Source organism: Lissotriton helveticus, chromosome 11 (assembly GCF_964261635.1).
Source record: "Lissotriton helveticus chromosome 11, aLisHel1.1, whole genome shotgun sequence".
NCBI lineage: Eukaryota > Metazoa > Chordata > Amphibia > Caudata > Salamandridae > Lissotriton > Lissotriton helveticus.
Genome location: NC_136072.1, coordinates 649,630,678 through 649,650,998, shown reverse-complemented (window position 1 = coordinate 649,650,998; position 20,321 = coordinate 649,630,678). Strand labels below are relative to the sequence as shown.

The 20,321-nt window shown below is 47.1% G+C and overlaps 1 protein-coding gene across 3 annotated transcripts in view; it reads left to right on the top strand.

The window, feature by feature from the left end:
* LOC144791728 (uncharacterized) overlaps positions 1 to 20,321 on the top strand; it is a 175,009-nt gene that overhangs the window by 8,687 nt on the left and 146,001 nt on the right. For 2 of the 3 annotated variants that reach the window (XR_013602455.1, XM_078666495.1), the window contains exons 2-3: positions 96 to 222; positions 6,773 to 6,865. Coding sequence is in view for 2 of the 3 variants with exons in the window: in XM_078666495.1 (XP_078522621.1) it covers positions 96 to 222; positions 6,773 to 6,865 (220 nt within the window). In the remaining variant the exon portion in view is untranslated. The remainder of the gene's footprint in view (positions 1 to 95; positions 223 to 6,772; positions 6,866 to 20,321) is intronic. The other variant, XM_078666496.1, reaches the window with a different exon arrangement.

The following is a 20,321-nucleotide window of genomic DNA, read 5'->3' as shown; positions in this document are numbered from 1 at the left end:
GCAATTTAGGGATGGAGATTCTGTTTAAAATAATTGTATTTCTCAGTACATTGAATTGGGTCTCTCAGTGAATGATGTAACGATCTTTGTTTTAGACACAGGTTGCATTCCTTGAAGGTTCCACCTGTTTCTCTGAAGAGGAGTGGCAGCTTTTACAGGAATGGAGAAAGAATTTTTACAAGAACATGATGAAGGAAATTGACCAAGCTATGATGTCGCTAGGTAAAAATATCCTCAGTTATGTGTTATATTCTATGGCTTGTTGTCCTGGGTATTATGCTTCCCAGTAGGTATTTATATTTTCTGTCTTTATTTTACTTAAAAATTAATAATAGGCTGTACTACACTCTTTCCTTTCTCCAGAACTAATTACGTGGACATGAATGGTGCACAAATAAAGATATGAGCTGCTGAAGGCTTGTGAGCAGCAACAGGAAAAAAACGTTATTTGTTGTCGCTACCCATAGTTCAGTGGACAGACAATAAGTGTAGTGATGGGTGAGGAGTCTGAGCGAGCGAGTGGCTCACCAAAACCACCTCCTACAGTAACTTGTCATATACTAGCAACCCGACGTACCGCTTAGTGGGGTTTGCCTTGATTTGGAATGGATTTGAATAATCTAACTACTAGTTACCCTCAGCAGGAACTGAACACAATTTTTCTTTCCTACAAGGCCTGCACCTAGTAGCACAAGCAAGAAATAAAACAAACTTAAATCTGTTTACAAACAACAAGTCCGGAATGATTTTGTCTGGTACACAGCCCTTTCTTTAAGGAGAAATCCAACGTTGAAGCAGCAGTAAATGTCTCCCTGACGGTTCATATTTTCACTAGTTCTTATGTATTGTGCACTTACTGTGCGAGTTGCTATTTTCATGCTATCAGTTTGCGTCCACTTTCTTCTCTCATTAAGCCAACACAAATTGTGGTCTCATTTCTTCCTTGATATTGATACATTCCTAATTATATGTGTAGACTTCCCCCCCTCCCCAGTTGATCTGCAACCCCCCTCCCAAATCATTGTGTTTGTTTATTAGGTCGAGCCTGGAATTCGCATCCGAAGGATGCGTCCAGGTGGAGACTTATAGCTAGCTGACTCGGGGGAATGAAGGACAAGAAAGTGCCACGCTCTTCTCTTCGGCTGGATTACACTGCGTGCACGCGCACCCACACGCACGCATGCGCACATCACAGCCACACGCATACACAGCCACACGCATACACAGGCACACACACACACACCCCCCCGTCGCCGCCGCACCTACACACACTAGCGCACCTACACGCACACACAGAGACCCCACACACACACACCAGCGCACCTACACACACGCACGCACACATACAAAGACCCCCCTCCCCCCGCCGCCGCCATCGCACACATAGACACATACACACCAGCACCGGACCCCACTCACCGGCTACGCAGGATTTCTCTTCTCTGGGGCGGCCCCGGGGCTCTCCCTAGCTCACGGGAGCCCCGGGCCGCGGGAGGACTCGGCTTCTTTGCTCCATCCCGGCGGACAGCCAATTATAGGCCAGCAGCAGGCGGGACTTCCTTCTGGCCCGGCCCACGTCTTCTCTCCCGTTGCCTGGCTTCCTGCCTCAGGGGTCCGCCAATGGCAGCGCGGTCCCGAGCAGGGAGGCGGGCACAGCGTTTCCTCGGGAATCCCGGGCCCGCCCGTCGGCGGTGATAATTTATTTGGGGACACAAATAATTTAGGACGAGGCGCTGCGTGACAAAGCATTTTTGAGCCGGTCAGGTGAGTGACTCTCTCTGGTGGCGGGCCGTCCGATTCAAAATATACATTATATGAAATCACTCAAGAACCGGATTCCCGAGTGGAATCACTGCAATAATAATAACCAAACTCTTGTGCTTTTTTAAGCGCCCTGATGCCTTACAGGCAGCACAGCGCCGTAAAAGTGGCAATAAATGTTATAAGAATCTCAAAACCCTTTGCAAATGGAAAAGGAGGAAGGCGCGAGCTGTAGAAATGTTTTCACATTTGACGACCGAGATACAGTAATTGGAGGGAGTTTTACCCTCGGGGATTCATGACGAGCCCAAAAAGATTCCATGGCCGCCTCGTGGCGCTGGACGGCAGCCAGTCTCCAGGTAGGATCACAGGGAGTGGCGCGGAGGCCTGCAGACTGCAGACATTTATAGGCATAGTTTTATTTTGATAAACTACGGGTCTACTTTTGAAATATCAGATGGAAATGTTGAGCTGTGTGGTTCATAATTTGAATATATTACTGATGGCCATTGTTCAACATGTGTTGCAACACTGCAGCCCACTTGTTCCACATTTGGACATATTTTGCCCCAATCAATTTTACTCCGAGGAAGAAGCTAGGATTGTGGAGGGAGTCAACTGTGGCTGACAGAGTCCCCTGGGGGCCCGGCGCACCCTGTAGGAAGTCGGTGGTCACTTCTCCGAAGACGCACCTTGCTAACCTCTTGGGGGTGTGTGGGGGGGAGGAGTCAGGGGTGCCCTGACCCTCTTGTGTCCGATAGCTACTGCTTACCTCCTCTTCAGTCCCCAAAACATGTCAGAGTTCGGGTATTGTTTTGATGGTATTAAATATATTGATTTGTTTACCCTTGTGATGTAATCCTTGTTGGAGTGGTAATGTGCTTTGAGAGAGGATGGTGTGCGCTGTATATATGTACGTGTTTGTGCACGGTTTATAGTATACACTGCCCCCTGCTGGCGAATGCGAAGTCTACACTCATTGATGCTTGATTTGTATTTTGGTATTTACTGTTGACCTAAAGTTGGCTTGTTTTGGTTAGATCCTGTGTTTGTCTAGCTGTGCTTCGGAGCCCTCGAGGCGCTGTAAACAGGATCCCAAACCTATAGGAGAATGCAGAAAACGCGCTAAGTCTCAGTAATGGGGGTGTCGGCCGGGGCTGGGGCTGCTGCACCCCATTCACCTCAATTTTAAAAGACTGACAGAACGCAGTAAAGAGATAAAACATTTCGTATTCGTGACCAGCCAGCAGGGGGGCGTGGCTTCAGAGTTGTAGGTGCAGGCACGTATGTTGACAGAATCTAAAGTCACTTTACCTGCCTCATAGGGAATGTCTGCCCCCCCTCCCAGCTCCCAACCCGCTCCCCATCCCCCCATCGTCCAGCTGCGCCTCGGCAGCTGTGGAGTAAACCCGGCTTAGCACTCCTCACGATGACTGACAGCCTTTTAAAGCGAAGCTCGGGGTGTTATTGTGGCACCGGTGCTCGCATCGCAGCCTAGCGCCCAGCACGCTCAGGCTGATTGTAGGCGCTACCCCAGTCTGGGACCCTCAGTAATTGACTGTTTTTGCAGAGAAGCTGGAGACCCCGCTCGGAGCTCTGTATTACCAGCAGGGCCGGCGCTGCACTGAGGCGCGCTCCAGGCACCGGGTGTGCGCGTTCACGAGTCCCGGCGCAGGCCCAGGGGTGAAGTGGTGCTGGAACTGGCCCTGTTCGCACTCACTTCTCGCCGCAATAAACTGGTGGCACCTATGCGCGGTCTGTGTGCGAGGATTTATGTCCTGGAGGCTGGCGACTCATGCACGTGGCTTCACTCGAGAGACTCCGGCTCACACTCAGCAGGTGTGAGGACATACTTCACAGCGCACTAAAGTCCATCTCCAGTGTTTGCAGGACTTCCGTTTATGTTTCTGTGCTCATCTAAGCTTTAGGCAACTGTTAATGCTGGATGAGGCCTGTTTGTAAGCGCTCCCGCGATAGGAAGATGTTCGAAGAGAAGCACAAAGTTGAACGGAGATGTCCACGATCACACAGTTTGTAGAAGTGGAATTGGACGGATTACAACGCTGGTTGCTGAGCTGATGGACCATGTCTGCCCTTCCCTTGTCCTTGTGGTTAGTCTGTGATGCACCAGCGCCACTGACACTGCCGCCTGCACCGTACCACCCCAGACACTGCCAACTAGGCGCAAGTGCCTCGAAGTACACAGCGCTGCCCCAAACGTTGCAGCCCAGTATAAGTAAGTGTTCGCCGACAGAAAGCCTTGGAAAGATGTGCAGAACTAAAGACACTGCCCGCCTCAAAATAGGTGCAGTTGCACAGTAGCTGCCTAAACTGTATCTCCCCCGTGCATGCTGGTAAATGCAGTCATTTGTCCTGCCCCTCAGGGTAAATGTTGTGTTTTGAAAATAGTCATTCATTCCCCAACCACACACTCCAAGCTTCGCTGTGAGGCATAGCACGTATATTAAGAGCACAGAACAGCCAATGCACAAACAGCAGCAGTGCAATTTAAACTAGCACCGAACAGGTGCAACCAGTCTCCGACCCACGGGCTAAGATCGTCCTGCAGACAGAACGGGAAGAACCCTTCTGTAAGAGTGCACATCTCATACGCACTGCACGCACATATGTTTTGATATTCTCCATTCTGTGCAACAGTTCAACAACAACTGGTTCAAATATATTCTCTCAATGTTTCAAGCTTTATTTCAAATGTGACAAAAAAGATGTTAATATTTCACTTCTGTTCTTGGATTTACGTCACAATGAAATACGCTGAACATAATCTTCACAAAAGTTATTTATAAATGTTTATGCTATTGCCATTATAACTTACAATAACTTTCATTTAAGTATTAATTATTACAAAAAATAAAAGCCATTGTTATTTGTAATATCAATACATCTAAGTCACGTAAATACAACACATATTGCATTACAAATGCTATAGGTGTCACATTTGCGAAAGGTGTAACTATTGACACTGTAAATGAAAAAGCTATTAATTTCACTATTTTCAAAACTAACACATAAATAAAAAAATTGTCATTTACAATACCAATAGCTCAAACTTTCCTAATGCGAGACCTATTGCATTGCAAATGCTTGTTTTTACTGCAATGAGAAGTGTTTTCTGTTAACTGTACACCTTGTTCTTTTTAGCGCTCAATGTCTGTTTTGTCATATTTTCTTTAGGCATTACTGTATGTATTGACTCCTATAGCTAAGACAGCAGAAGTGTTTCACATTCTTCTTTCAGTCTACTTCTGAGCTTGTGAGTTTGTGTCATTCTTTGGGGTCAGTTTTTTCTGAGTGCATATATGTGAGTTGATGACTTCTGGGTCCATGCCTTTTTCTGTGTCAGTTATGATCACTTCTAAATGCATTTCATGATGTGGTCTTATAGGATGCATGTCCATTGCTTCTGGGTGCTTGTCCTTCTATGAGGCAATCGATTCTTGAACTGATCTTCTACTAGGTCGATCGTTTCTGAGTACATGCTCTGCTGTGAGTCAATCCTGTTTGCTTCTAGATGCATGCTTGCCTGGGATCAAGTGCATCAGGGTGTGTGTTCTTTATTTATTTATTTTATTTATTTATTTATTTATTAAGTTTATATAGCGCGACAGCTACCCGTAAGGGTTTCCCTGCGCTGGATGACTGAAGAAAACAAGAGGTCCTAAAGAATTATTGGACAAAAAGCCAGGTCTTAACAGCTCTACGGAAGCGAAGGTGACAAGGCTCCATACGCACTTCCAAAGGAAGGGAATTCCAAAGTTTAGGTCCCAAAGTTGTGAAAGATCTACCGCCCATTCTCGAGAGTCTAAACTTGGGGTTGCAGAACAAGTGTTGAGAGGAGGAACGAAGTGAACGAGCAGGAATGTAAGGTGTTACAAGGGACTGAAGATAAGAAGGGGCCACTCTAATCTTGATCTTGTGCATAATGCATAATGCCTTGAATTTTATCCGGCTGTCGAGATTGAGCCAATGGAGTTCCCTCAAGCGCTTGGTAATATGGTCCTTTTTTCGGCAACCACAAAGGAGCCGTGCAGCAGCGTTTTGGACCAATTGGAGGCGACGTATAACCGCCTTGGTGGACCCCAGATAGAGCACGTTACCGTAGTCCAGTTCTTCAGTGGGTCGATCACTTCTAAGTGCATGTCTTTCTCTGAGGCAATCACTTATGGATGCATGTCCATCTCTGATGCTGAGCCATCTGGGGGCATGTCCTTTAGTGAGTCAGTTGCCTCTGAGTAAATGCCATATCCTTGTTTTTCTTCATCTCTTTGGTGTCCTTTTCTGGGTTGATTGCCCTCACTTCTAGCTGTTGGTCTTTGACTAGGCCTTCTGCATCTCCTTGCATTTCCTTATGTAGGTTCATAGCTTCTGGTAGTCTTTCTCTGTGTTAGTTGTAATCACTTCTGGGTGCATATCCTTCTGGGTTGGTCATTGCTGGCTGCATGTTAAACTCCTCTGAGTTAACTTGTCTGGGTGCCTGTCTTTTTTTTGTGTCATTGCCCTTGCTTCTGGATGCATGGCCAACACTGGCAAGGCTGCTTCTGGGTGTATGACCTTCTCGAGAGTGAATGCGTCTGGGCCAGCGTGGTTCTTTGTGGTGATTGTTACTGGTTGCAGATCCTCATCTGGATCAACTCTTTCTGCTGTTTTCTGGATCGATTGTTTGCCCTCCTCCAGGGGGTAGGGGTGGAGGGGGGTTTGTTGGACGGGGGGGGGGGGCGGCTTCTTCTGGGTCAGTATGATTCCCCGTGGTGATAGCTTCTGAGTATATGTTCTTTTGAATATATCACCTCTGAGTGCATTTTTTGGCCATTCAGTCCACCAGTATATCCATTTGTTTCACTCGCTCTTTTTCTGCTCAATGTATCTTTTGCTGCCTCCAGATGCATGTTCACTGGTACATCTCATTTCAAGTGGTATACCACTAGATAAATTACCAGACATTGCATAAGAACCTGCACCATAATTACTAATGTTTACCTTTTTTCTTCAGGTCCACTTATCGCCAACATGGTTTGTTCATCAAGGGCTAAACTAACAGAAGAGTTTTACATAAAGGACAACCAAGATTCAGACGACAGACCTGGTATTTAATCCTTTCTCTCCATAAAAAAGAGACGTGCATTAGTGGTGACCTGACAGTAATGCAGTGGGGTGATCTTTCAACACCTTTCTCTCCATAAAAAAGAGAAGTGCATTAGTGGTGACCTGACAGTAATGCAGTGGGGTGATCTTTCAACATTCATTACATACGTACCTTGATGTGTTGAGACCTATTTTGATTTGCTTGTGCGCATGCTCACACATTAAGATGCATGTATTTTCACCCTCAAAAACACACTTATATATAAACACACAGGGCCCGATTCACAGATCTAACTTAAGACAAAACCCTAAACTTACTACCATTTTGGTATTCACAGAAGGCACTTACTAATTTTGGTATTCACAGAAGGCACTTACTCATTTCGGTATTCACAGAAGGCATTTAGGAGTCCTAAAGTTAGGACTCCTAACTTTACTACTCCATAACTGAGAAAAATCCTAACTTCAAGACTTTCGGTATTCTCAAATGGCATTTAGGAGTACTAAAGTTAGGAGTCCTAACTTTAGGACTCCTAAATGTCTTCTGTGAATACCAAAAGACTTACGGTTAGGATTTTTCTCAGGTTAGGAGCCCCATGACTGAAGAGAGATGCTTTTCAGCTGTTCCAGCAGCCTTTATCAATCTGGCAAGCGCCATTAACATCAGAGCATTTATACTACAACACAATAATAGCATAGGCATAGAAGAAATTTCATAGATATGGAACAAATGGATCCAATGTGCAACATATACATCCAAAAATGCATTGCATTCTGTAATAGAATAACAACTCTGAGTGGTTTGTGAAAATATGTAATCACTGAAAACATGAACCCACATAGTGCAGAGAACATCTGTATATTCTGAATGCATGGTGCATAATTAACCACATTGTCTTAATGAAAGTCTCTAAATGTACATGAAACATAATTTCTGCCTGTATAAATATGTGCTGCTGAAAAACTTTGTTAAAATGAAATCCACTATATGGCGCAACCCCCCCTCAGGAAATGCTGACCTTTTAAAATGACATCATCGACTTAAAGACTGCCTTTGACCTGGTCCCCAGGAATAGGTTATGGGCATCCCTCCATTAATCCTTAACCTCTTAGTAAGGCTTCACAAGGGTAATTATGCTCAGATAAGATGGGGGTCCCAAGGGCAGCTTACCGAAGAGATTCCAGTAAACAGGGGAGTTTGGCAGGGCTGTGTGATGGCACTTACCCTGTTCTCCTTATATGTGAACGGGGTGGTCAGCTTTTTGCAAGAAATACCAGCTGATATCCCGGCCCTGGTAGGTATCAAGGTACCGACTCTCCTGTTTGCTGATGACACATTGCTGATCTCTAAGACCCCAGCAGGCCTGCAAAAACTCCTGAACAGGTTCCAAGTAATTTTTAACATCCGGGGGTTGGTCATAAATACATCTAAAACAAAATTTATGACATTAAATCCCCACAAATCGTTCAGGAATAACTTTACCTTAGATGGGACACATCTAGAGAGAGTCACTACCTTTGATTACCTTGGGATATGTCTCAGAAAAAGCGCAGTGGAGTCCCCATCTCGATAAAATGCTCCTGCATCACAAACGCGCTGCCGGGGCACTGAGCAAAGAACATCGCTCATCATTTAGTAGACCTGTTGCCCCGGCATTCACTGTGAATGGAGCAAAGGCAGTTAGCTCGGCTCTGTATGGTGCCGAGCTATGGGGTTTTGACAACCTCAATGAGATTAGTAGGTCAGAATACAAGTTCTTTAGGGACCTGATCATATTGCCTCAGGGCGTCCCTCTAACCCCTTTGATACATGACCTGGGCAGGCGCCATTTTAAAGATCTGGACAAACGTCGCCGACTACTTTATTGGGCTCACCTTAGGAGGTCCCTGGAACTCGCTAACTATGCAGAGGCATTCACAGAAATAATACCCATGGACACCAACAAGGGGAACACATGGATTTCCAGTCTCAAGGCACTAATGATAACCCTTGGCTTTAAGGAATCCTGGAACACTCAAAATCCACCAAGCAAGAAAGATCTCTGACAGATCTATTGGGACTGGATAGACACTAGAGACCTCAATAACCCAAACATGGGAAGGCTTACAGAAGAATTCTTCCAGCACAAACAATCTAGAGGCCTCGAACCTTACTTGGACATAATTCAGATCCCAAGGGATAGGGCATTATATACCCAATTCGGATTTGGCTCACTTCCACTCCGTGAATTCACCGCGAAGTGCTGCCCCCCTAATCAGACTACTGAAGAATGCCCTTCCTGTGGGACTTCTAAAGAGAGTGTTGCACATCTTATGTTTGCTTGCCCAGGGTACGCAAGCGCTAGGTCTAGGTGGCTTGCGCCAATCTGCAAACAACTAGGTACTCTCGACCATCGAGTTGCCTTACGCATATTGATATCTGATCCGAGAATCTTCTTTGTTTGCGGAGTCACCAAGTTCCTAGGTCTTGCCTGGATAATCAGGCACAGGGCTATACAAAGAGCAAGCTGATCTTGATCCGGCATCCCTGTGAGCATGTACAGCGAAACCAATGGGGAGGACAATTGTATTTTGAAACGCTATACTCTGTCCCCCGATATGAAACATCAAAAATTCCACTTTTAATTATGTTTTATAGTTTTTATCACTCTAATTACAAATGAAATGACATTTTCAAATTAGTAGGAAATAGCTTCATATTTCGGTTGTTTGTATTGTCATATTTTATCAATTTTAATAGACTGTATTTCTCTCTTTCTTATATTGATGAATTGTCTGATGCTTGTATGATATTTATATCGAAATAAAGCTATTTGACTTGGCTTGACATAATCAAATAGTAAAACGCACCACATGTAACAAATTGGTAATATCATACTTGAAAGGAACGCAATTACTACCTAGAGTAGAAAACAATTGACTTGAAATTACTTGCGGGCGGGGTCCATGAACCTTGCTCTTTCTTCATACCGGAAAGCTAAGTTAATTCACTGACTCGCACATCAATTTTGAAATGAGCCTCTTAGGGCAATGTTGGACTGCTTAGTGAACTCTAGAAACTGGAACCACATAGTGTGTACTCGAGACGGAAAAGTTGGCCTCGGAGTTGTATCTTGTGATATATATATATATATTTATATGTATATACATTTATTTATTTATATTTATTTATTTATTTGTTTGCAAAGTTTTATATAGCGCTGGGTAGATCCAGAGGTATCAGAGTGCTTTACATAAGGATCAGCGAGTTACAGGTTATATAATTACATAGCCAAGTATTGACATAGGAGAAAAAAACATGAGATTACACAATAATATGATTTATTAGCGCGTACATGTCTTCAGGGGAGTGAAAGGTAGAGGGGTAATGGTAAACAGGGGTAAGGAATGCAGGTGGAAGACACAAAGGGAAGACAAAAAAACCAATGTTGGATGTCCGGCTGGGTAGGTGACGGCCGAGGGGTGAACCAGAGCCAAACTCCTCTATAGCTGCATAGGACAGCTCCACCAGGTATCGGCCAAGGTTGCTCGTATGTGTCCTGCAGTTCTGAGTAAGCAGTACTTTCAGTATCTATGCACTCGGCTGTCGATACCCTCAGATATTCACCATCGCGGTTGGCGGAGAAGCAGTGGAAGAATATAGCTTTGGATGGAGTGTAGTCATCCGCCAACACAGTTACCCTTGCGGTCGCCAGTAGCTTGTCACTGGAACCCCATTGGAATCGAAACCCCTATAACCCAGCGGTCACGGTTGGTGAAGGATGGTTTTGATTCGGATAACGGAGGACCGCAGACTCAGTTACCCTTGTGGTCACTGGAAGGAGGAGTTTGGGTTGACCACGGTGCCTGGGAATGTCAGAGGTCTTCTTCATCGGAGGGATGAAGGCTTTTGGAGGCTTAGGACTCGGGTACAGCAGGCGGACAGGTCGTTCCTGGATCAGGAGTACCAGAGGTCATGGGGGCTAGTTTTGGCGGCCAGTGGTTAGGCTACGGGTGAGATGCAGGGCAGACCGTCACAGAGAGGTTGTGCCAACGTTTCTACTTTACGCCACCAGGGCCAATGGCAGCAGGATATGGGCTCTCAGAAACAGGGCTGTTTCCAGTGTCAGTCGTTATGCTGAGAGGATCCATTGAGTTCATGGAGGCGTGAAAGGGTCGGCTCCACCGAACTGGTTAACCAACAAGCCTTAGTTGCTGCACCAGTTGCTCTTCAGTGGTGAGTCACGTTGACATGGAGGGTGCCAATCCCCAGCCACGGTGATTTCTTTGCTGGGCGATGACCGGTACTAGAGCCTCTAACCCAAAGGGAGGATCTTGGCAATTTGCAGAAGACTGGAGGGCTCTAGTGTTTCTCAGAGTCCTCGCTGGTCTCAGTAGAGATAGCAGGTTGCAATGGTCGAGTCCTTAGCAGGGGGTTTGTGGCAGTTTCTTCCGCATTGGGTCTCAGTTCTTGAACCGCGGCTGTCTTCTTCAGTCGTCGTCTTGTGTCCGTTGAATCTGAAGTCAGGTTCTCGGGAAGCCTCCTAAATACTGAATTTAGGGGTGTTAGAGGGGAGGTCAGGCAGTAGCCAATGGGATGCTCATCCCACGGGGGGGCGTGGCATATCCCTGACTCCTAATAGGTTACTATCCCCATCCTCAAGATGGCTGATACTGAAAAGTGGGGCCTACCTCACCTGTCCCAACTGAGGGGTGGTGCAGGGTGAAGGGAGATACACCTCCTAATTTACCTCATTCTCTCACCAGTCCTCTAGCCAAAAGTGGAGCAGTACTGGGAGGTCGCCATCTAATTCTAACCGCAGAGGGCTGGGGGCATTGTTGAAAGGCGGCATGTCCTTTGAAGCTTCCAACTTCTGCTAGGCAGATCCTCTGCCCAGAGCAGGCATTGCCTCTGGATCCGCAGAGCTCTGGCTCCTGGGAAGAATTCCAGATTCAGACTTCACTATCCTAACAGCCAGTATTCTGTCCTTGTAGCTCCAATGCATCTCACTCTACCAGTCACATAACCCCAAAGCTTGAGTTGTTTCGTTAGTTCGAGTGACAAGTAAAGGCCACAAAATGAGAATAGAGAGTTGGAGTGAGTTACCGAGAAGTAAGCAAATAGGGGACAAATAATGACAGAGAAAATAGGAAGTCACCAGTTGATAATGAATGAAGGCTCAACCAAAGAAAAGAAAGATAGGAAAGCCTTGGGCTTGATAAAAGTTTAGACTCGAATGAGATAGATGGAAAAAAGGAAATCAGGTTAAGTATGTAAGTTAGATGAAATGAAGGGACTGATGGAAAAAGGAGGAGTAATCCTGCAAAGGCATAAGAGGGAGACCGACATTAATGGCACAGGCAGGTATGAAGAAAAATATAGACATGAGATAAAAGAGCAGGGATTCACCAATGAGAAAACAAAACAAAGAAAGATAGACAGGAACAAAGTGAAAGAAATTTTGAAGAATGAGTGTAGAAAGATGTTCAAGAGGAATAAATAGACATCACAAATAATCCTTTATCTTTAGCCAGTCTCTCGTTTTATTTTCTATGTATTTCACTATTTCTTTAACTCCTGTTTCTCTAGGTCCTCTCTGTGTTCTCATTTTTCCCATCTCATTGAGTCTTTTAGCTGCAGGTTCTGTATCTTAGAATATTTCACAGGCGTTAGTAAGGATCCGGAAAATCTTGACCGGCATGTCTGCGCACCAGTAGGTGGTGTTGATAGTCTCCGAGGTGGCGTCCGTGCTGGAAGTGATGTGTGTGGTGCCTATATACGCACCACCCCAGCACGCTTACATCAGTTTATTTTCATGACATTTCTGCGCCAGAAGCACGGAGCCAAGTCGGTAATCTGATGAACCAGTGTGCAGATACTAACAATCTACTGGGACATTCTAGGCAGAAAAACACCATTTGTAGAAGCGGGGAGGTTGGGAGGGTCAGTAAGAAATCTGGTATCTAGATACAGTCTGCACCAGATAAGGAGTTACTGAAGGGAAATAACTTGTTAATTTTCATAGAAGCGTATAGCTGCAGATTCTTTACCTTACAATAGATACCAAAGCAATACCTCCCGAGAGGTGGGTCTGCAAAGTGGTTCAGATCAAAACTAAAAGTTCTGGAGAACCGAAAGGGCATAATGTCTGTCATGACGAACCTGACTGTAAAGGCAGTAGAGTTTTGTAAATGTGTGCAGAGAAGCACACGTATCAGCCTGACAGATGTCCAGGGCAGGGAATCTGCGAACTAACAAAGTTGTTGCAGCCTTGGCGGAAAGAGCCTGTAAGTTCTCAGGGTATTGCTTTGTGGCTAGTGCGTAGCAGATCCTAATTCAGAGCACACACTATCTGAAGATAGTCCGTTGCTGCAATGCTTTTCATTTCTTCGCTCTGTCGAACCCAACAAAGAGTTGATCATCCACATGGTGTTCTCTGGTGCGGTCGATGTATAAAAACAATGCACTTATTAGGTCCAGACAATGGAGTCTCTCCTCCTTAGTAGGATGAAGCAGAGAAGGTCGGCAGCATGGTGCTTTAGCTCACATGGAAAGGTCTCACCACCTTTGGCAGAGAAGAGGCTCAGGTGCCGGAAACTAGTTTGTCTGAGAAGAAACTGGTGTATGAAGAGGGTATAGAGGGTACTTGTAGCTCGCTAACCTTTCTGGCTGAAGAAACGGCCATCAAAAAAGACTGTTTTCACCATCAAGAGACACAGAGAGCAGCTATGAATGTGCTCGAGGGGCAAAGACATCAAAAAGGTTAAAGTCAAAATAAGGTACCATTGGGGCATAATGAAGGGTTTAGGTCGAAACGTGTTGAAGTCCTCTCAGGAAACGAGTCACAACAGATAAGTTACTTCCCTTCGCTAACGCCTTATCTGGTAGAGACATGATCTAGCTGCATATTCCTTACCTTTGAACTTCCAGGTGTCGCCTGGATCTGGAATATCTTTTTTAGCAGTACCCCTATGTGCCGGTAGATGGTGTCTGCCGACTCCGTGTGATGTGGTCGGCTTCATGTTCGTCGTGATGTCCATGTGTTCAATATATTCGCCACTTTGGCGCGCTGACGTCAGTACTTTCATGATTTCCATGCCAGAAGCGCAGAGCCATGAGGTGACTGACCATGGTGTGAAAAAAGACTTGGGGCCCGTATGGGGAGTATCCCTGACACTACAAGACTATTCCGCAGTGCGGGTAGGATGGGTGGATCAGTAATGAATCTGCAGCTAGATCATGTCTCAACCAGATAAGGCGTTTCCAAAGGTAAGTAACATGTCCATCTGATAAAGACATCCAGCTGCAGTTTCTTTACCTTTGAACAGATACCCAAGCAATACCTACCCCAGAGATGAGACTGCTTTGGACCAGGAAGTCCTGTACAACAGAACGGCCAAACAGGCCCTCCTGCAAACCTGAGAATCCAGAAAATAGTGTCTGGCTAATGTGTGCAGAGATACCCACGTGGCCGCTTGGCAGATATCAGAAACAAGAACACCACGCTGAAGGCCTGTGGTAGCTGCTTTTGCACTGGTGGAATGGCCCCTAAGGCCTTCAGGAGGCTGCTAATTGCCCGCGGCATAACACATTTTTATGCAGAGGATAACTGTAGCGAGGGAGGTCCGTCCGGAACCGAAAATGGGAACAACATACGCCTAAGCCAAGAGAAATACAGGTCTCACCTCTTTCCCCACAGCAACCGGAAAATCAGAACAGGGCAGACAAACTCTTCCGCCCGGATGAAGAAACAGGATCCTGTTTCTTTAACTGGGCCGAGTTTACAGAAGGCCCGCCCCCTGGGACAGCGTCACCTACCCAAACCCCGTAAATCAAGGAAGTGCGGACAAGGAGGTGTGTCCTACACCTGAAAGAGAGTGCGAGAACGAGGAGACTGTCGAGGAGAACGCGAGGAGAGAACCGAAGGAGGAAGCCGGCGGGGAAAATATCGACCGACGTGTGGCAGAGCCAGGAGGCCAACGATACTGCGCATCGCCCAGCCACGCTTCCGGAGAAGCGTGGCTCACTCAGGTACGGGCTCGTATCTCGGGTTGGCCAGGGAGGAAGGGGTTTAAACCTCCGTAAACACACCGGCAAAAACCCAGTCACTCCCCTTCCCGAGCACTACCGGCACGGAGTACGAGGCTGCTCTTTTGTTTCTTTGAATTTTTATGTTACGAGCCCAGTGTGAACTCCTCACTCCCCTTCCCTAGGTCACCAGACGTTTTGAAACACCCGACTGAAACCAAGTCTGCGTTTCCTTTTTCCATATACTCTTGACCGGCGGCTGCCCCTGTGAGCACCCTGGAGTGGAAGAAGAGAGGAAAACCACTTTTAAGAGGGCAGACATCTCCGGACAAGGAACAAGAAAGCTCTTTACCTTACTATAGACTTAGCCCCAGGCGGAAAAAATTGTTAAAACCAATAAAAACCGCATTAACACTACCCAAAGTCTCCGAGCCTGCCTCTAACCCGCTAACAATAACCCATCGTGATATGGTCCTCCTTTGCCTCCTTTGGACAGCACGCCCCTTCTTTGCTCCCACGTACCCTATAAAGGGTTGGTCATCCACCCAGGAACTCTGTAGTGCGATCAAGGTATAACGATAATGCTCTTTTTAGGTCCAGACGGTGGAGACGCTTCTCTCCTTAGGAAGGGTGCGGAGGTGCATGGAAAGTGTGCAGAGTAACGGACTGTCCCAGATGGAAGGGAGTTACAACCTTGGGCAAAAAAGAAGCCCCAGTTCTTAGTACCACTTTGTCCGGGTTGACTGTCGGGTAAGGAGGCTGTGATGATAGTGCCTGTAGTTCGCTCACCCATCTGGCAGAGCCAAAAAGGCTATTTTGATAGGGAGCAACCATAGAGGGCAGTTATGCAGCGACTCAAATGATGCGCACATCAATAAAGTAAGGACCAAATTAAGGTCCCATAGTGGCATAAGGAAGGGAAACTGAGACAACAAGTGAGTTAACCCCTTTAAAAACCTATGCAACAGAGGAGACTTAAAAAGTGAAGGATGATATGGCAGCAGAAGACAAACTGAGAGGGCAGGAATGTAGTCCTTCAAAGTGCCTGAAGCAGAGCCTGCTGGGCCAAGGAGATGATAAACAGGAGAATATCTGCTAGAGAAGTAAATAAGAGGTCAATGGATCGTTCTGTACAATATTTACAACATTTGTTCCATCTGCAGGCATATACTGATTTCGTGGAGGGACGCCTGACTCCCAGAAACATTTTGCAGACTTCGGGACTAAGGTCAAAAGCTGTCAACTGTCACCGCTCATTGTCCACTCAAGGGGGTATACAGTTGACAGGTTTGGATGGAGGACCCCAGCCTGCTGCTGCGACAGTAGATCCTCTCAAAGGGGCAGTCGGATCAGAGGATCAATGCTCATAGCCAGAAGCTTGGAATACCAAACTCTCTGTGCCCAATCCCTAGCCACAAGAATGACTTGCGGCTGGTCGCTTGTCATCTTCTTGAGCACTCTGGGCAGGAGTGGTATAGGCAGAAGGGTATACAGGAGGCCTGAGCTCCACTTGCAACGAAAAGCATCGCCAAACGAGAAGCCACCTTAGAAACACCAATGTGCAAAACTGCTGACATTGCACGTTCTCTTCTGAGGCAATCAGATCTAACCCAGGCTCTCCCCACTGCTTAAAGAGACCTTGTGCCAGCTCCGGATGGAGACTCCACTTGTGATCCACAAGGCACCTTTGGCTGAGTTTGTCTGCTCTGAGCAGATGTTGAACCACCATGGAAATGCTCTTGATCGATTTTCCACGACCCACTCCGCCCTGTTTGTTGCAGTACCACATGGTAGTGTCGTCCGTGAACACATGAACCAGCCTTCCCTTGATGAAGGGTGTGAGAGGCTGGCTTAGTATATGGTTCACACTTATTTAAGAGAGGTACTTTGCACTAATCCAGACAACCCTTATGCTGATCTTAGGGGTCTTAGACCGCTTTAGAAAGCTCTCGAATTGGTAGCTGTAGAGAGCAGCTTTCAGGCTTAGTCCTGAAGCAATGTAAAACAGCTTGTTTTACCAGTACTTAATCTTATGGTATAGGTTAAGTGAAAAAGAACCACACAGTGTAGTTATAAAAATATGTATTTATTATAAAAAAATCACTAACAAACATCACAATATCTCCTACCCGGAGATATAACCACAATACACTTGAATACTTTCGAAATAGAACACGTAAGTAGCACAAATACACAGTGTTCTCCATGGGGAGACCAAATCATATACTAAAATAGTGGAATGTGACCCACAACTTAAGTTGAGACTGGACCCAGAAGATGTACAAGTGTTGGGACCCAAGGAACCACCCAAGGTAAGTTACCAGGAACCCCATGGAGGCCCTGTGCAGAGAGTGAACACTACAGCCTGATCAACACAAGTCAATGAGGAAGTCACGGTTGCTGTTTTGAAGAAGGACCCTTTCCAGAGGACCTGATGAAATCCCATGGAAGATGAAAGGTTGGAGAGTCACCCCACCCGTGGATACCCCAGGAACCAGGATACCTACACCAGGGAAGCCGGGTGCATAGGTGCGAAGTGACTTCGGAAACTGCCGTAGACCACAATGGAGGACTTTAAGAAAGATGCTTCTGGTGAAGAAGACAAAGGAGTCCGGTGGAACCCAAAGGTGGATTCAAGATGAGGTACCTGCAAGCAGAGGAGACAGAGACTATGCAACTCAGGAGTGATCATGAGGCACGGAAGACGTATGCCCACCGATGTCGGTAGATGCAGGAGAGTTGATGGTGCCCTTAAAGTTGCAGCTGTGCGGACCAGGCGACACTGTGGGAGACCAGGAGCTGTTCACAAGCTGTCCCACATCGGATGTCGAGAGGCAGGGGGTCTGTGTACGGCAGGGGCACCAACAAGCCTTGGCAACGGTAATCAACTTAGTCGTCAAAAAAGGTGCAGTGTCGGGACCAGCAAGGGCCAAGTGACTCACCATGAGCTGATACGTCAGTGCAGGCCCCAAGCAAGCAGGAGACCCCTTTGGAGCCAAAGAAGACCCTCGAGAGGACCCACAGGCAGGAGGAACAGGAGTCACAAGAGGACCACTAGCAGCTCACCAATAACGAAGGCCCACGGTCTAGAGGATGCCGTGAAGGCGAAGATCTTGGCTTAAGGAGATGCTTGAGGCTGGAGCTTCTTGGAGCCCGAAGATCTCTGGAGGAGAGAGTCAACAATCCTTGGGAAAGGCGGTGCACAAGGGTACTGCTCCTGCGGTTCCAATGGGGGAAACTGACTTCAGACTTGCTGTGAAGACAGGACAGGCCTCAAGGGAGTTGCAGACCACCACCTGTGTTGCTGAGCCTTTCGGAGTCCGTGGGAGCACAGGATCAGCAGACCAGTCAGCTGCTTTGCAGTGCCTGCAGATTAAGGGGAGTGACTCCTTCAGTCCAAGGGAGATTTCTTCGGGTGTCCTGGATGTCCACAGGCCTGTTGAAGAACCTGTATGGAGCACAGGCAAAGACGACGCAGAAGACTGACAGGAAGGACGAGACCAGGAGCGGCAGGAGTCTTCCTGTTGCAGTCTCCGTTCCCAAAGCGAAATCCAGAATGCCCAGACGCTTGAAGTAGAAGTGATTTCGGATCTGAATCTTATCCCACGATGAATCTAGGGACCCACCCACAGGTAAGCCCTTGAGTACCCGAAGGAAAATGTTGGGACGGTTCAGGGGCCCCACCCAGAAAAAGGGCTGGACAGTGGGGAGGATACTCCCATGTCCTTTGTCCAGTTTTACACCAGAATGGGAGCCAAGGGCTACCTGACTGGTTCCAACTAGAGTATGCAAGGAGGGCACCAATGTGCCCTTCAAAGCAGTCTAGTGGTACTGGCAAGTGCCTCCACCCTGGCCCATACACTAAATCCTGTCTATCACACCTCCCTGGGACAAGAAACCTATTGTCCTGCCTTCCCCTGTTCGAGCTTGGCTCAGCAGCAATCGTGTCTCTGCTCGGCAGAAGCCATAGCTTGCTGTCCGGGTCTAGAAAACTGGTATAGGGAGCATGAGGGCCTCCCGGAGGAGCTTTACAGTGCATTGAATCATACCTCCAACACCATTTACGGTGTTGGGGTATGATTCCGAAACATTTGATACCAAACATGACCGGGTTCGTTACAGCCAGTTTAGAGATGGCCATCACTTAATGACGCATGCCCACTCTATAGATCCCACTCTATAGATCATAATGGCTGATACACTTACACGGGAGAATGGACTCTGAAGGTTGTAGGGGTGTCCTGCTAATGCAGAGGCACCCTCACATATGGAACCGAGCACCCTGCCTTCTGAATTGAAAGGCCTACCTTAGGGGTGACTGATAGGTTTTAAGTGCAGTGACCTAAGATATAAAGTAACTTCTATCAGTCGTAAGTGGTGCTTATTCAGACTGCAATGGCAGGCCTGTAATCACAATTTGAGTTGTCTCTCATGGGTGGCATAATACATGCTTCAACCCACGGGAAACCCCTGGTGTACCTATGCCCTGGGTACCTTAGTGCCATATACTAGGGACTTATCAGGGTACCCCATTAGCCAATCTGGAGTGTACCTAAGTACTCACCATGTCCAATTTAGAGAAGAAGCACAGAGACTGGGGTCCTGATTAGCAGGATCCCAGTCAGACTAGTCAGTAAAACATAAAGACACCAGCAAAAAGTTGGGGTGACCATGAAAGTAAATCCTACTTTCCTACAGATGGAAATAAGGCTTACAGTGCCAGTCGGATCACACAAAGTTCCAAGAGGTTGATGTGGAGCTTGGCTTCCGCCAGAGACTAGAGTCCTCTGATCTCCCCCTACCCCAGATGGCTGTCCCATCCCAGCAGAGACGCATCGGCCTCTACTGTGAGATCTGGGTGGGGAAGGGAGAGGGGCCTTCCTCTGACTCAGTCTGTCAGCCACCACTGCAGGTCTTTTTCCTTGCCCTCTGATATCTGAACCAGGTTGGTGAGATTTCCTAGATGCTGCGCCCTTTGGAACTTCAGGTCCCACTACAAAGCCCGCATGTGCCACCGTGCATCGTCCACCAGCAGGATGCAGGAGGCCATGAGGCCCACTAGCCTCAGTCATTCCCACCAAAATCCAGGATAGAGGATGAAACATCTGTATCATAGCCTGAATATCCTGGACTCGCCATTCGGGAGGATAGGCCCGAAACTGCACCGTGTCCAGAACCGCCCCAATAAAAGGGAGCATCTGAGAGGCACTCGGGTGTGACTTCGGCATGTTGATTGTGAACCCCAGCAAATGCGGGAGTTTTGCCGTAGTCTGGAGGTAGGAGACGACTGCTTCGGACAATCCCGCCTACAACAACCAGCCGTCTAGGTGGGGGAAGACTGGAATCCCTGATCTCCACAGATGGGCTGCGACCTCCGCCATCACCTTTGTGAACACCTGAGGGGCAATGGTGAGGCCGAAGGGTAGCACAGCAAACGGAAAGTGCTCGT